At 48.8% G+C, this 17,646-nt stretch overlaps 2 protein-coding genes and 1 long non-coding RNA gene across 4 annotated transcripts in view; 1 reads left to right on the plus strand and 2 right to left on the minus strand.

Annotated features, from left to right (window-relative positions):
• The window catches only part of LOC140722997 (NACHT, LRR and PYD domains-containing protein 3-like), a 299,766-nt gene that overhangs the window by 20,292 nt on the left and 261,828 nt on the right, over positions 1 to 17,646 (plus strand). The window lies entirely within an intron of this gene.
• On the minus strand, positions 1,936 to 8,958 carry LOC140723006 (uncharacterized). 2 transcript variants are annotated; one of them, XR_012097788.1, is made up of 3 exons: positions 8,814 to 8,958; positions 7,852 to 7,927; positions 1,936 to 2,102 (listed from the first exon to the last, which is right to left on the minus strand). It is a non-coding gene; the product is annotated as an uncharacterized lncRNA (long non-coding RNA). The 2 variants fall into 2 exon arrangements; XR_012097787.1 differs by having other exon boundaries at positions 7,830 to 7,927.
• Positions 16,985 to 17,646, minus strand: part of LOC140722996 (NACHT, LRR and PYD domains-containing protein 3-like) — a 725,328-nt gene continuing 724,666 nt past the window's right edge. The window contains exons 12-13 of the mRNA XM_073037617.1: positions 17,434 to 17,601; positions 16,985 to 17,285 (exon numbers count right to left, since the gene is read on the minus strand). Of these exons, the coding sequence (XP_072893718.1) occupies positions 17,198 to 17,285; positions 17,434 to 17,601 (256 nt within the window). The 3' untranslated portion in view covers positions 16,985 to 17,197. The remainder of the gene's footprint in view (positions 17,286 to 17,433; positions 17,602 to 17,646) is intronic.

The raw sequence follows: 17,646 nt of genomic DNA on the forward strand, positions 1-17,646 counted from the left end.
TTGCTATTACAAAGGAAAACGTGTTAGGCAAACTTCGGTTCTTAAAGTGGATAAGTAACCTGGAGCAGATGGACTACATCCCAGAGTCCTGAGAAAGATAACAGATGCATTGGTAATGACACGTTAAGAATCACTTGATAACAGATGAGGTTTTGGGGTACTAGGAGACTAATGATATAATAAGTCAAAGCCAGCATAGGTTCTGTACAGGGAAATCTTGCCTGACAAGTCTGTTAGAGATCTTCGAGGAAGTCATAAGCAGGATGGACAAACGAGAGGCGGTGGATATCATTTACTTGGATTTTCAGAAGGCATCTGATAAGGTGTCACACATGAAACTGCTTAACAGGATAAAAGTCAGAAGTAATACTGGCATGGTTAGAGGAATGGCTGACAGCCAAGAGGCAGCGAGTGGGAATAAAAGGGGCCTTTTCTGGTTGGCCAGCAGTGACTTGTGTTCTTCAGGGGTCAGTATTCGGTCCGCTACTTCTCACATGGTTTGCCAGTGATCTGGATAATGGAACTGATAGGGTTGTGTGGCTCAGACTGTGGGAAGAGATTCACCACATCATCTCACCTAGTGACTCACCAGTCAGTTCACACTGCAGTGAGGGATTTCACCTGCTCAGTCTGTGGGAAGAGATTCACTCATTCATCTAACCTACAGAGACACCAGCGAGTTCACACTGGGGAGAGGCTGTTCACCTGCTCAGACTGTGAAAAGGGATTCACACAGTTAGCTAGCCTACAAGCACACAGCCAGTTCACACTGGGGAGAAGCCGTTCACCTGCTCAGACTGTGGACAGGGATTCACCACATCATCTCACCTACTGACTCACCAGTCAGTTCACACAGCAGAGAGAGATTTCAACCGCTCAGATTGTGAGAAGGGATTCACTCAGTCATCTGATCTGCTAACACACCAGTGAGTTCCACTGGGGAGAGGCCTTCGGCCTGTGAATGTGGGAAGGTATTTACATGATCATCTCGTCTACTAAAACACCAGCAAGTTCACACCAGTTAGAGGCTGATCGTCTGCTCAGACTTTGGGAAATGATTCTCTCAACTGTCTCCACCAAGGCTGCATCATTGTGTTCCACTGGGGAGAGGCCGTTCACCTGCTGTGAATATGGGAAGGGATTCACTCAGTAATCTAACCTTGTAACACACGACTGGGTTCACATTGGGGAGAAAGTTTGAATTAGCTGTAGGCTGGATATTTGTCCATCCCCATTGCTGAATGCAATTTCGAGAGTGACCGGGGGAGTCTAGTACAAGAGGGCATGACTTAAGGTTTACAGGGCGCCCATTCAGAACAGAGATGCGGAGAATTCTTTTTAGTCAGAGAGTGGTGAATCTGTGGCATTTGTTGCCACGGGTAGCAGTGGAGGCCAAGTCATTGGGTTTGTTTCAGGCAGAGATTGATAGGTATCTGAGTAGTCAGGGCATCAAAGGTTATGGTGAGAAGGTGGGGGAATGGGACTAAAGGGCAGATTGGATCAGCTCATGATGAAATGGTGGAGCAGACTCGATGGGCCAAATGGCCGATTCTGCTCCTGTGTCTTATGGTCTTATGTGATTTTTTTCTCATGTGCGTTATTCCTCTTCCTCCTTCTGTCCAAGGTAGTGTTAATCTCAGTGGGTTTGAGTGTAAATACTCTTTTCTAAACTTGTCATTTCAGTTCTTACTTATCTTTGTACATTTTACTGATTGAAATGGGACTAAGATATTTTCATTAAAAAAAGTCAATGTCGGTATTGATGGAAGTGTTTATTGCCTTTGTTGTATTTGTTAACTATTGAGCTCTGTTCAGCAGTTTTTTTAAAACCTTGAAATAAATTTTGTCAAAGGTTTTCCCAATATTCCACTACTTTCTGTTGTTTTTGCTTGTTGATTTTTCAGATACGAGGTTATCACGAGACCCAAAGAAGGGTCACGGCCGGAAATGTTGTTTCCCATCCATAGATGCTGCCTGACCTGCTGAGCTTCTCCAGCACTTCGTGTGAATTTCTCTTGATTTCTTGCATCTGCAGGTTCTCCTGTTTCCCAGATATTTATATGTTTAGTGAAATAACAAGTTGGTCGTGGGGTTGTGTGGCTCTGTTGGTAAAATATTAAATAAAATCATTAGATAAGAGGTGGCATAGGGTTGGGCAGTGTAGAATCTGTGGCTGGAATTCAGGAACAGCAAATGTACAAAAAAATCCTTGATGGGAATTGTATAGTGACCCCAAAACAGTAGTAAGTATGTGGTTCACAAATTACAATGAGAGATAGAAAATGCGTGCCAAAAGGGCAATGTTACAATAGTCATGGAGGATTGTCATGCAGGTGATTAGGAAAATCAGGATGGTGTTGGTCTCAAGAGGAGGAATTCCTAGAATGCCTACAAGATGCTTTTTTTAAGAGCAGCTCGTGGTTGAGCCCACTTGGGGATCAGCTATTCTGGATTGGGTGCTGTAATGAACCGGAATTAATTAGGTCACTTGAGTTCAAAGAACCCTTCGGGACAAGTGATCTTAATATGATCAAATTCACCCTGACATTAGAGAAGGAGAAACTAAAGACAGATCTGGAATAAAGAGAATTAGAGAGGCATGAGAGAAAAAATTGTGAAAATTGATTTGAAAAGAACACGGGCAGGAATGAAAACAGAGCAACAATGGCTGGAATTTCTAGAAGCAATTCAGAAGTCACAGAGAGGAAGTGGTATGCTAAAGGTAAGGTGACAAAACCGTGGCTGAGAAACCAAAGACAACATATAAAACAAAGAGAGGGCACAGAACAAAAATTACTAGAAGTTGGAGGATTGGGAAGCTTTTAAAAGCAAACAGAATGCAACTAAAATCATTAAGAAGGAAAAGTTGGAATACTTAGGTGAGCTAGCCAGCAATATTAAAGAGGGTACTATTTTTTCTTCAGGTACATATAGTGTAAAAGAGAGACAGAAGCGGATATCAAAACAATGGAAAATGATGCTGGAGATGTTGTAATGGGGTGAGAGTGAAAGGTGATGGCTGATGAACTGAATAAGTACTGTACATCACTCTTATCTCTCGAAGACCCCGGCAGGAATATGGAAGTCCCAGATGTCAGTGGTCAGAATGTGTAAAGTTACGTTACTCGGGAGAAAGTAGAAGGAAAGGCTATAGGCAGTGTTTTTTTTTTACTAGAAGGAGAAATCGATATTCATGCCTTCAGGTTGGAGCTATGCAGTTGGAATATGATGTGTTTCTCTTCAACCCTGAGGGTGTCAGGTGGTGCAACTCCAGCCATTGCTATTCTGCCATCATCCCTGCCAGTGTCCCCTTCCAATCAACTTTGGTAAGCTCTTCTCCAGTGCCTCCGTAGTTCCCCTCACTCCACTAATAATGATGCATCTTGTTTTACCTTTCCCCTCTCAAAGTGAAGGGTGAATTCAGTCATGTTATTATCAATGTATCCACATGCTCCCTTTACCAAAAGCTCCCCAATCAAATCTGGTTCATTCCCAAATTAACTTTTCCCTAGTGGGCACAATTGCAAAGGGAAGGTAGGTCACATGCGTAACTTCCAATTTAGCGGGCGATTTCCTCTGACATATTGGGAAATCGTGTGTGAGGTTAGTTACAGCAATGGCTTGCCATTGTTGTATTTGCCTTCTACCGGGTGAGATTTTTTTATTGAGATCACCAGCTCTTAACCCAGCACAGATGGAGAGCATGCAAGGGTGCCGGCTGGATTCAAACTCAGGACCTCCCGCTACTGATGCCACTACGCCACCAGCCGGCTGCACAATTCCAAGCTGTTCTAAAAGGCATCTCATTGGTATTTTCCAAATTCCCTCTCCTGAGATCAAGCACCAATCTTATTTTCACAATCTACCTTCACCCATCCCACTCATGGACTATTTGTCTCACTCCCATCGGGGGTAGATACGCAGCATCCTCACCAGGACTACCAGCCTCTGGGACAGCTACTTTTTCCAAGCAGTAAAGCTGATAAATATCTCTGCCCACTAACCCATACTTCCACAACACCAAACACCTCTATCATTTCCTGTCTGTCATCTTATATGCAGGCATCCTATGCCGAGCGTCACTTTATGAACATACAATCAATCCGTGCACAGTATATAAACCGTGGATATATGTTGTTACCGTTGTGTTTCTGTGTTGCATTGGAACCGGAGTAATAATTATTTCGACCTCATTTACACGTGTCTGCTGGAAATGGAATTAAACAACCCTGAATCTTGAAGAAACATTTCAGCAGGCTGCAGCGTCACATTTCTGTCTCTCAGCGTTATTGCGCCAGAGCGCCACCTGGTGACAATGGAGTCCACAAATCAGGGGGTCCTGTTATTGTGGTAAATCACCACGATAAGAATGGGTGTAGGGGCTGGACGCCAACTGCATGTGGATGAAGTGCCAGAGATGCCCCTAACCTCTCTCCTCACCACTAGTCAGGGTCCTAAACAGTCCTTCCATATGAGGCAACTTTTCAACATCATGCTTGTTGGGGTCATCTACTGTTTCCAGTTTTGCAGGTGTGGCGTCCACGACATTAGAGAGACCCGATGTAGTCTCTGCATTCTGCACTCTGTCCCGATGCGATTCTGCAGATGTTGGAGATGCAGAGTAACATACACAAAATGTTGGAGGAAGTCAGGAGGTCAGGTAGCTTCTATAGAGGGGGTAAAGCCAAAGAGAGATTTCCTGCCGAGACCCTTCATCAGGACTGGAAATCGGGAGAGGCCGGAATAAGATGGTGCCGGAAGTGGAAAGAGTCCAAGCTGGTAGGTGATAGGTGAAGCCAGATAAGAGTGAAGGTGAGTGGGTGGGGGAGGTGGGAGATGAAGTGAGACGCTGTGAGGTGGTAGGTGGAAAATGCAAAGGGCTGAAAAGGAGGAATCTGATAGGAGAGGAGAGCGGACAATGGGGAAGTAAAGGGAAACCAGAGGGAGACGATCCTCAGTGGAGAAGAGAGAAGTGAAGAGACAGAATGGAAGAGACTGGCGTGTGGGTTGATGAAATGAAAACGTTGAGATAGAAGTTAAAGATATCAATGTTCATGCCATTGAGGTGTAAACTACCCGGATGTAATATGAGTTGTTGCTCCTCCAACCTGAAAGTGCACTCATCGTGTTAGTTAAACAATGAAACGGAAGGGAGAGTGGATTAATAGTTTTCCCCTGGGATCCCTATTAACTCAATCCTCTCTCACCTTAAACCAGTCCTCTCTGGTTGTTGATTCCACAAAAATGGGGTAAAAGAAAAAAATAAACATAGAAAACCTACAGCATAATACAGGCCGTTCGGCCCACAAAGTTGTGCTGAGCATGTCCCTAAATTAGAATTTACGAGGGTTACCCATAGCCCTCTATTTTTCTAAGCTCCATGTACCTATCCAGTAGTCTCGTAAAAGACCCTATCGTATCCGCCAGCAGCCGGCAGCACATTCCACACACTCACAACTCTGAGTAAAAAACTTACCCAGGACATCTCCTCTGTACCTGCTCCCAAGCACATTAAACCAGTGCCCTCTGTGGCAGCCATTTTAGCCCTGAGGAAAAGCCGCTGACTATCTACACGATCAATGCCTCTCATCATCAGTTTGCTGATACATAACATTGAGGTGGTGGGATACAAGGCGGACTGAGGATGACCCAGATGGTTGATGTATATCACTGAAGCGGGGTTGGGGGTTGTGAGGAGACCGGACAGAGGTTGAACAAGATGAGCAGATGGAACCAGGTGGGAGAAGGGATCAAGGATGATCTCTGATGGTCCTCCAGCAACACATAGGTACTGAATGAATAGTACATACTATTGTACAAAAGATTCTAAAATGACAGAATTAGCAAAAATAACAAGAACTTTGCCAGATATACTTTGACCCTCAGCAAAATTTTTATCAACACACCACAGGAAGTTTCCCATCCGGACACTTCACGCTTTGCATGGTAACTGCTCCGCCCGTGACTGCGAGGAACGGCAGAGACCTTTGGATCCAGATCAGCACATCACAGAAACCATTCTCCCCCCTAGACTTCCCAGTCCCTCGGTAAAGCAGGCAGTGAAATCAAAGATCCCCACAACCTGGGACGTTCTCCTTTATCACCCACCCCAGTCCGGGAGAAGACAGAACAGCCATAAAGCTCCAGGACAAATGTGAGGAGCCTCAGGAAGCGAGGCGAGTTCGGGGGAAGTTAACGGGACTCAGTGGCCGACATCAGATTCCCCAACAGAACATGGAGGATGCGTGACCGCCCATCTGGAGATTGTGAACATGCACAAAGAGATCGTTACATCTGCGGTTAAATGGGAGGGGCAAATGGGATCACGTGACCGGTGGGGGTCTAACACCCCAGGCATAGTCTCCAGCTTCCCAGCACTCTGTGGAAATAAACAGACGCCCCTCACACCTCCTCTCACCTTAAATGTATTAGACATTTAAACCCCCAGGAAAAGTATATCGTCTGTCCACTCTATTCCTCTCGTAATCTTATAAACGTCCATCCAGTCTCACCCCAGCCTGCGCTGCTCTGGAGAAAACAACACAAGTTTGTCCAGCCTCTTGTTATAGCTCATGCCCTCTAATCCAGGCAGTGTCCTGGTAAACCTCTTCTGCGCCCTCTCCAAAGCCCCGACATCCTTCCGAGAATGGGGGCGACCAGAACTGTATGAAACACTCCAGATGTGGTCTAACCAGTTTTACAAAGCTGCAACACAACTTCATGACTTTTGAACTCAATGCTTCAACTAATAAAGACAACCGTGCCATTTGCCTTCTTATCGATCCGATAAATCTGTGCAGTCTCTTTCAGGGAGAGATGACCACTGTTCAGGGTTTTGCATTTAACACTGTACTGTCTCATACATTCAGGGGTGCAGTGCTACCAGAGCTCACCGGAGAGCCGCTCCGACACCTCTGTAAAAAAGTCAAAATAAACAAGCACGGAATTTAACAACCCCGGATATTAAATAGAGGGAATTTTACGGAAGCGGGGGTGTTGGCTGGTGGGGAAAAATACCACTATTAACATTAGGATATTTGATCGCTTTTGGTGAAATCCTGGAGCTGTGACTGTTTTTAATTTAGGTATTTGTGAAATTCCTTCTCGCTCGATCCGTTGTCCTAGGAAGCTGGGAAATACCTGCACAGAAGTGCAAGCATTTTTCTGCTCTTTCCAATGGTTACCATTGGATTTCAGGACGGAGCTATATTAAGCAAGGAATGAACATCGAAACCTAAGTTTTAAATTCAAAAACAATGAAAGAAAAATTCACTGCTCGCTTATCTTCGTCCTGATTTTGATCAAATACACAAGCTAATCATCCAAAATCCTCTTCAACACCTGGATAAATTTAGTTTTGTTTTACAAGCCAAATGGGAAAAAAGACATTTCTAGGCTTTAAGCTAATTTTATGTCATTTCAACTATCATTAATAGCAGATCAACCCCTTAGCCTCGCTCCACTAACTGTAGCTGATGGGAAAGAGGCTCTTTTTCTCTTTGTGTTGATAGGAAAAAGAGTAATTTAGTGAGGCAATGAATGAGACAAAACACATTTCCAAACCTCCCAAATGGTTGCTCTCCTCCCCTGTTAACATTTATCACTTCCAAAATACCAAATTTTCTATTCGTATAAATGCGATAATAATTTATGTAAAGATTCAAGCTTCTTTAACTTTTTATATATTTAAAGACTAAACAGGATCTGTTAAGGTTTAACCATGTAACACTCAATGTGTGACGATATTGTGAGTATCAACACTCACAGGTACACTTCCCGTCCAACCATTTCTTCGAGAGAAACTGTACGAGGCAGAGTTGCCAACTTACCACTTTTGAGACTAATATTTACCAATATTCGTGGCTTTAGCAATAGTTCATCAGAGGTTCTTTTTTCATACTTGATTACTTGGTTCCAATTTAGGTGGCTAAAAGTGTAAAAAAATGAATTGGTTTATTTCTGTTATTTTTATACCTCTGAGGAACACTGCTAAGCGCTGCGGGCCCTGCCGTCTGCTCTGACTCAGTCGTATTAGTGAGGCTACATCTGTGGTGGTCCGTGGATTACTCGCTAATCCTAAAGTAAATTTTTCTCACTAACAACCCTTTGGCTTCTAAGCAAACAAAGTTATTTTACTTGCTTGATAATTATATTCTATGATAATCAGTTAAGTACAACCATGCAATACTTTGTCATATTATTAAGTATTATATGCTTAATTGTACCAGTTATACACTGAAATGTAGTGATAGGCTGTAATCTTGTTAATGTCTTAACTATCACTATATTTCTGTGGAGCCCTGGAATTCATATATTTCTTTCATCTTGGTTTACTGCTTGACATTATAGGAAACCCTATATCTGTTACACCCAATTTGTGTACCTGCCCATTACACGAATGGGGCAAGGCAGTTGCCCAGTACATGAAATGAGCAGGTACACAAATTGGGTGTCACAAACTTGAGGTGATTGATAAGTTCGTGGCCCAAGGTGGAAGGAGTCAATTTTACAAAACCCAGCAATTTTCAATTATGTGAAACAGAAATACCACAGACGTTATTAACTTCAAACTTTCTGCATAATCATTCAACGAGTTGAACTACACGTGCAGGTACCGAGAGTTGTATAACTTCAGGCCTTCTAACTTAGGCCACGAACTTATCAATCAACCAATCTACTCCCCCCGTGCAGCTTAGGCAGCTAAAAAATTGCCACTGCACCCCTGCTCCAGCCGTCCGGTAGAGCTCGGACCCGGCCCTTTCCCAATGCAACCGGCCCACATTTACACAACACCGGGATCATTCCCAACTCACCCCTGCTCGGATTGGAGAACCGCCAAAAAGCGGCAGTCCGCACCGCGCATGCGTTCAGCAGGTGTTCCTCCGCAGCGCCACCGGTGGCCGGAGGTCTGCTAATCGTTGCCTACGGCCGGAGATCCGCACAGCGCCTCCAGTGGCCGGAGGCCGGAGGGACAACGGAGAGGTAAATCACAAACACGACAAAGTCCGCAGATCGTGAAAATCCAAAGCAACACAAACAAAATGCTGGCCGAACACAGCAGGCCGGGTAGCAACGGGAATGGAAATCGGAATGAAAATGTTTGGACACTGGGAAGTCCCGCTCGGAGCGGATAGTTCAAAGCTTAATTTATTGTCAAAGCAGGTGTCCAGAAACAACTCTGAGTTTTTTTTCTTCTCCAGAGAACCACGAAACAAAGAAAGCATGAAAGTCGTTCACAGAGAAAAATCAAACCTATCCCACCCCCCCCCCGGATCAAGAAGTACCGGATCCCAATCTTCAAACCCCAAAAACCACACCTCCCGCACAAAAGGGAACAATAATATCGACCCCCGATAAAAAACACTCCTACCCCGCACAACCGCGGAGGAGCCGGTATCACCAGTGTGGAGGCGGCCACATCGGGAGCAGCGGACACAAGAGGCGACCCCGGAAGATTCACAGGTGAAGTGTCGCCTCACCTGGAAGGATGTTTGAACAATGGAGAGAGATCGACCGTCCGGCCCTTTCACTCTGATACCCCGAACTCCACAGCAAATCCGTCCAAACGAATCTGGGTGAACTTTAATGACCAATAAATATAATTCCTCTCAGCGATCAGCTGTCTGAGTGATTCCCTGACTCTGAGAGGAAGGGGTATCTATGGTCCACACTGTCAGGGTGTTGAGTTTACCAGGAGACAAAGACTGCAGGGACGAGAGGTTTTCTGTTGACTAATACACTGTGTGTGGACCCCGCTGGCAATTCTGGTGTTGTGACCCGAATCGAGACAAACACCACGCTGCCCACTCCACCAACAACACGGCACAGCCGGACACATAACAGGGGACTTTACATCCCACAACACTGGATTCAGCGATGAAACCCGTGATTAATGTTGTTGTCCCACTGAAAAGTCCATTAAGGTGCTTTTAAATGCCAGCGCTCTCCCACAGGTGACGTCAGACACGGCTCCCCACGCGCCTGACGTCACACATGGGCTCCCGACACCGGGATCTGCCCTCACGTGCGCGGTGTCTTACGTCACCCACGCGCTGCTGTGCTCGAGCTTTATCGGTTTAACGGCTGGGCTAATAATCACGTGACCAGCCCCTCCCCCACCGCTGTCAACAGAGGATTCAGGAGCTGCGCTATTCTCATTGGTGCGAAGCGATGTCAATCACTGGTTACAACCAGTCGTGGAGGCGGACAAGCTGAGTGGGCGTTACCCCGCTGAGTTCGTCTCCCGCTCGAGCGCCGACCGCCTCCTCAGAGCGGAGAAAACCTCAAAGTAAATGTCCTCTTTCTGATTTATTTCCATTTCCCTCCGAGGGAAGTTGGGGCGTTTGTGAAGCGTCTCCTGTGGCCGGAGTCTGATGTGTCGCCGAGAGGTAGGACGAGACCGCTCGGCCCGTCGGTTTGATGCCGGTTCCCCGGGGAGGGATTTTATTGAAAGGGTAAAGATGGTGAGAGAGGGGGCGGACAGGATGTTTGTCCCGGGGGGGACAGGAGGGGCTCATCTGTGGAAATCCCGACAGAAGACAGGGGGGATTTTATTGAAAGGGTGAAGATGGTGAGAGAGGGGGCGGACAGGATGTTTGTCCCGGGGGGGACAGGAGGGGCTCATCTGTGGAAATCCCGACAGAAGACAGGGGGGATTTTATTGAAAGGGTGAAGATGGTGTGAGAGGGGGCGGACAGGATGTTCTGGGTAACCACGCCAGAGGAATCATCTCCATACTATCTCGTCCTGTCAACATTCGGTATCTTTCAGTGAGATCCCCACACGTTCCTCTGAATTGCGGCGAGTACAAGCCCAGAACCGGCAAACGCTCATCATATGTTAACCCCTTCATACCCGGAATAATCCTCGTGAAACTCCTCTGGACTCTCCAGTGACAACTCATCCTTTCTGCGATATGGGGTCCAAAACTGTAGACAATTCTCCAAATGCAGCCTGACTAGTGTCTTAGAAAGGCTCAGCATTATCTCCTTGCAGATATATTCGATTCCCCTTGAAATAAACACTAACATTGCACTTGCCTTATTTACCATAGAAACGACCTGTAAATGAACCTTCTGGGTGTCATAAGGGGGGTGCAGGTAGTGGAGCCAAATGCAACACACAGACACGGAGGTGCTAGGAACAGGGCTCGGTTTGTCAGGAAAGCAACGGCAGAAACGACGCTGGACATTGACACACAGGCCCTGGACGAGACTAGGATTCAGGGCCGGGGCCAGGAGTCAGACAAGGAAAGCGGGACCAGGATAAGGAACTTCGTACTCGGTACCTGGTCTAGGACTCCGAGCCAGAGACTGGACTTGGCCCGATTGGTACCAACGTCGCCCTGTGACCCACCGTCTCCCGAAGGAGAGAAGCTGCTTTTCACCCTGATGTCCCTCACCAGGTCATCCAGGAAGGATTTCAGCTGCCGTCTGTCATTCCCGACACAACATTCCCCTTCCCCTTTCCCTTCCGTCCGACGATGACTCGCAGGGACTTCACTAGCCTCGGCATGCTAGGCCAGCGAAGCGAGGCTAGTTTAGGCCGATGCTTTGCACCCACAGAGGACTGAATGAACTCTCTGATCTCCTCCACAGGTATCAATGGGGATTTCTCAGGAGGGGTGAGAAAGGAGTCTCCCTCCAATCCCTCACTGCAGACAGATTCCCCATCTTCCTCCTCATGTGGTGTATAAGGTGGCTGCCCCTGTAACCCACACTGCACAGCGGGTAGCTCCCTCATACCTTCCCGCTCCACCGTCGCATCAGTCTTATCCACAGTTACGACGATGGAAGGAAAATCCCCAGTGACTCCCTGCAGGCCATTAGTTGTTGGGGGTCGGCATGCAGGTTATATCACCCTTCCCAGGAGACAAGTATGAAGGGGACCCCAGCAGCTCTGGTCCAAGGAATTCACCGGCAGCCTTATGTTGACTGTGAGAGAGCCTGGTCTCCTCTCCGTTCATACTGTTTAATACACTTGCCTCCAGGGAGGCACATTCTGCTTAGTCCTGGGTGGAGGGCTCCAGGTCTGTTTTAGTTGTGCAAACAGGCCCAGCAGTAGCTTCCTGCACAACCACACCACCCACCACGGGACTGGTGGCTACATCTGGGGATTCAGGGTTAGACACAACTTCCACCCGGATTCCCACCCCTTTTGGGACTCCCCCGCATCTACATTCCCAGCTTTCTTGGGGGAACATTCCCTTCTCCTCTTCAAGCCGGAGGAGCACACAGGTGCGGGATTCACCGATGGAGCGTTACTCTCCGCTTCCATCACCCCGTCCGACTGTGCACTTCCCCGAGCCTCCCGCTCCACTTCAGGGCAAATGGACGTGAGCTCTGCGGTCTCGGGGGCCGACTTCTTCATGTGTTTAGATTTCTTCCTCACTTTCCTTCCCCGCACAGGCTCCACCCCGTCCCTCGCCTGAACCTCCCTGCACGTAGCCTCAGGAACACTCGCCTGAACCACAGGGGTAGGAGTAGAGACTGTAACAGACGTAGGAACAGGGACAGGGTTAGAGACAGGGTCAGGGGCAGGAGCAGAGACTGGAACAGGCCTAGGAATAGGGACAGGGATAGAGACAGGGTCAGGGGCAGGAGCAGAGACTGGAACAGACGTAGGAACTGGGACAGGGTTAGAGACAGGATCAGGGGTAGGAGTAGAGACTGGAACAGGCGTAGGAACAGGGACAGGGTTAGAGACAGGGTCAGGGGCAGGAGCAGAGACTGGAACAGGCGTAGGAACAGGGACAGGGTTAGAGACAGGATCAGGGGTAGGAGCAGAGACTGGAACAGACGTAGGAACAGGGACAGGGTTAGAGACAGGATCAGGGGTAGGAGTAGAGACTGGAACAGGCGTAGGAACAGGGACAGGGTTAGAGACAGGGTCAGGGGCAGGAGCAGAGACTGGAACAGGCGTAGGAACAGGGACAGGGTTAGAGACAGGATCAGGGGTAGGAGCAGAGACTGGAACAGACGTAGGAACAGGGACAGGGTTAGAGACAGGGTCAGGGGCAGGAGCAGAGACTGGAACAGGCGTAGGAACAGGGACAGGGTTAGAGACAGGATCAGGGGTAGGAGTAGAGACTGGAACAGACGTAGGAACTGGGACAGGGTTAGAGACAGGATCAGGGGTAGGAGTAGAGACTGGAACAGGCGTAGGAACAGGGACAGGGTTAGAGACAGGGTCAGGGGTAGGAGCAGAGACTGGAACAGACGTAGGAACAGGGACAGGGTTAGAGACAGGATCAGGGGTAGGAGTAGAGACTGGAACAGACGTAGGAACTGGGACAGGGTTAGAGACAGGATCAGGGGTAGGAGTAGAGACTGGAACAGACGTAGGAACTGGGACAGGGTTAGAGACAGGGTCAGGGGTAGGAGCAGAGACTGGAACAGACGTAGGAACAGGGACAGGGTTAGAGACAGGGTCAGGGGTAGGAGCAGAGACTGGAACAGACGTAGGAACAGGGACAGGGATAGAGACAGGGTCAGGGGCAGGAGCAGAGACTGGAACAGACGTAGGAATAGGGACAGGGGTAGAGACAGGGGCAGGGGCAGGAGCAGAGACTGGAACAGGCGTAGGAATAGGGACAGGGGTAGAGACAGGGGCAGGGGCAGGAGCAGAGACTGGAACAGACGTAGGAACAGGGACAGGATTAGAGACAGGGTCAGGGGCAGGAGCAGAGACTGGAACAGACGTAGGGACAGGGACAGGGTTAGAAACAGGGTCAAGGGCAGGAGCAGAGACTGGAACAGACGTAGGGACAGGGGTAGAGACAGGGTCAGGGTCAGGAGCAGTGGCCAGCACAGGTGTAGGAGCAGGAATGGGATCGGGGCAGAGGTATCTGGGGCACTAGTTCCCGAAGTGGACTCCCAGGGTTTTGGGTGCTAGGACAGTCCCTCCGAAAGTGCCCCCCTCTCCGCACGTATGGCACCGTGGGCGCTCAGAGCTCCAATACCCCTGATAATCTACCCCCTCGTACCAGACAGTAAACCGGCCCTCAACGTCGTCCTCCTTTTCCAGCTTCATGAATACCTGTCGCCGGAAAGAGATTACGGTATGGAGGGAGCGTCTCCTGAATTTGTGCCTGATGGCAGTTATTTCTGACCGTACTTGCCCCAAGCGTGCTAATGCGGGAAGCAGGTCCTCGTTGGGGATGAAAGGCTTCACCTGACCGAGGACGATGCGTTGGGTGGGAGCTGTCACCAGCTCCATCTGTAAAATGATATTTTCCAACGTGATCCCCGTACTGTGGGCCCGATGCACCAACTCATCATTCCTCAGATAAAACACTGCCTTCCGGAACTCTTTCTCAGTGGCCAAAACACCATTTCTCCCCAAAAAGTCCTCCATAGCCTCCGCGCACCTTTCCGGGGTAGTTCCAGTTCGCAAAATACATTGCACCCCGCGTTCAACTTTCACCGACCGAAACAGGGCGTTGTCCGAGGCTGGAGAGGCTGCCGCCTTTGCATAACTCCCCGAAGGCCTGCAACTCCCTGTAGACCGGTCCGGCATGTTACCTCTGTGTCCGAATCGAGAATGATACAGTGGTGGTGCTGCTTATAAAGTCCTGGAGCGAGTTGAGTAACTGGCGGGAAAAGTTGGTACTCGACAGTACCTTGCTGGCTCAGTGCCAGAAATTCCAACGCCAGGAAAGGCTCCGTTAGTCCTGCAGAACTTCCAGGCCGTGAGAGGTCGAGTCGTCTCAAACGATGCTTCGGCGCCTGCACCGAAGTTGAGTCACGACGATAGAGATGGAAGGAGGTTGTCCCGATGTCAGTGGGGGAACAACGGCATTTGTCTCCGGTTTTTGGAGCGACCCGGCTTCCCGGCGAGTTGCCAGCGGCCACAGCTGGGAGCTACGCAGTTCGCAGCCGTCAACGAACCCAGTCCAAACTGGCAGAAAAACTCCAAACGAAGCTTCCACTCTAAACCAGCCACTCATTTAGATGTTCAAGAGACGTTTCAAACCAATTTCCAAGTAAATCACGACCTTCATAAAGCACTTTTTCCTCGATTTCTCCCAGCGCAATCAGAACAGCTCCACTCTGTGTCTGACCCCGGGAGTGTGCGATGCGACGGTGTGGAGGAAGATTCACTCTTTGTCTGACCCTGGGAGTGTGTGATGGGACGGTGTGGAGGGAGATTCACTCTGTGTCTGACCCCGGGAGTGTGCGATGTGACGGTGTGGAGGAAGATTCACTCTTTGTCTGACCCTGGGAGTGTGCGATGTGACGATGTGGAGGGAGATTCACTCTGTGTCTGACCCCGGGAGTGTGTGATATGACAGTGTGGAGGAAGCTTCTCTCTGCGTCTGACCCCGGGAGTGTGTGATGGCATACGGTGGAGGGAGCTTCACTCCGTATGTAATGTCGGTATTCCATCCCCCATCTGTCTCGTACTCGGGGCCTCAGTGGGTTACAATATACTTTAATGATTTAGATGAAGGGATTAAAAGTAACATTAGCAAATTTGCTGATGACACAAAGCTGGGTGGCAGTGTGAAATGTCAGGAGGATGTTATGAGAATGTAGGGTGACTTGGACAGGTTGCGTGAGTGGGAAAATGTATGGCAGATGCAGTTTAATGTGGATAAATGTGAGGTTGTTCACTTTGGTGGCAAGAACAGGAAGGCAGATAACTATCTAAATGGAGTCAAGTTAGGAAAAGGGGAAGTACAACGAGATCTAGGTGTTCTTGTACATCAGTCAGTGAAAGCAAGCATGCAGGTACAGCAGGCAGTGAAGAAAGCTAATGGAATGCTGGCTTTTATAACAACAGGAATTGAGTATAGCAGTAAAGAGGTCCTTCTGCAGCTGTACAGGGCCCTGGTGAGACCCCACCTGGAGTATTGTGTGCAGTTTTTGTCTCCAAATTTGAGGAAGGACATTCTTGATATCGAGGGAGTGCAGGGTAGGTTCACAAGTTTATTTCCCGGAATGGCGAGACTGTCATATGTTGAAAGATTGGAGCGACTGGGCTTGTATACACTGGAATTTAGAAGGATGAGAAGGGATCTGATTGAAACATATAAGATTATTAAGGGATTGGACACACCTGGAGGCAGGAAGCATGTTCCCGCTGATGGGTGAATGCAGAACTAGAGGCCACAGTTTAAGAATAAGGGGTAGGGCATTTAGAACAGAGATGTGGAAAAACTTTTTCACCCAGAGTGTGGTAGATATGTGGAATGCTCTGCCCCAGAAGGAGATGGAGGCCAAGTCTCTGGATACATTCAAGAGAGAGTTAGATAGAGCTCTTATTGATAGTGGGGTCAAGGGATAAGGGGAGGAGGACGGAACGGGGCACTGATTGTGTAAGATCAGCCATGATCACAGTGAATGGCGGTGCTGGCTAGAAGGGCCGAATGGAACCTACTGTCTATTGTTTATTGGTCTCACGTGTGATATTATCGTCAATTTTATCTGTCTGCGGGGATCAGTTAGCCAGAAAGGGGCTTTGGTGGAGATGAGATCCTGGGCACCCTGTCTCCGCCAGTCCGACCTCCCTCAGCCTGGAGCTGAGACGCTACTGTGTCAGTGTGAGGAGCTCCGACCCACTGTTGCAGTGCACAGGGTGCGGGGGGCAGCAGAAACCTCAAATAAAACTCGAGTCCGGCACCAGGACAGGAAGTTACAGCGGTTTATTGATTTCATCATGACAAATGTAAATTAAACAATGTGTGAGCTGCTGACGTGCGGGAATAAATAAGCTGCTCCCGACTCACTCACAGTCGCACACAATTAACTGACCGGCGACAACGAGTGACCGGTTGAATAATCAGTCCCGTTTCTCACCGTCACTCTGCATCGGGGAACCGATGATTATAAAATCACACTTCAGGGCCGTGTCCGGGATCGCTGCAGATCCAGGGTCACTGCCGAGGGATTTGTCCATTTAACATCATTATATCGGCCAGGCTGCCGAATGCACCGTCCTCAGCAAAGGGAGCAAAAGGATTCTCTTCCGGGATAACCCCCCCCCCCCCCCCCCGGGACACCGGTGTCCCAGACTGAGCCCCGGCCCCCGGGCTCTTCCTGTCTGGGTAATTCTCCGGGGTGTCGCGTGCAGGTCTCGAAGAGGCACTTCCGGCGGAAGCTGCCCCGCCGGACAACAGGCGGAAACACGTCACTGAGGGACCGCTCCGAGCGACACATAGCGCGAGACCCGAGCCGGTTCCGTTCTGCGCGGATGCTCACAGGAACACTCTTAGTCCGGGTCTGGGTTCCTGCAGAGATCTCAGTTCCTTCTCCCCGGCCTCACTGAACTGATTCCCCCACAGCCTGAAACAGATGGAAGAATAAAGATGAAATAAACAGTGTTAGTAACAGGGGACTGGGGTTAATGTTTCCACAACACTCACAAATATCACCAGAAAACCCACGGATCCACTGATATTTTCTTACACTGAACAGTAACACAAACACTCACTGGATCCGCTCCAGAGTTGGGTGGGTCAGTATGAGGTGGCGGAGAGCGGGGACAGATCGGTCTGTCAGCGAGTTTGATCTCAGGTTCAGCCCCGTCAGTGATGGGTTTGTACTGAGAGCGGAGACGAGATCCTCGGCACCAGAATCTGTGAGACCGACATAGACCAGCCTGGAGATGAGAGAGAGTGAGGGTGAAGGACACAGGGAAAAAAGA

Source organism: Hemitrygon akajei, unplaced genomic scaffold (assembly GCF_048418815.1).
Source record: "Hemitrygon akajei unplaced genomic scaffold, sHemAka1.3 Scf000096, whole genome shotgun sequence".
NCBI lineage: Eukaryota > Metazoa > Chordata > Chondrichthyes > Myliobatiformes > Dasyatidae > Hemitrygon > Hemitrygon akajei.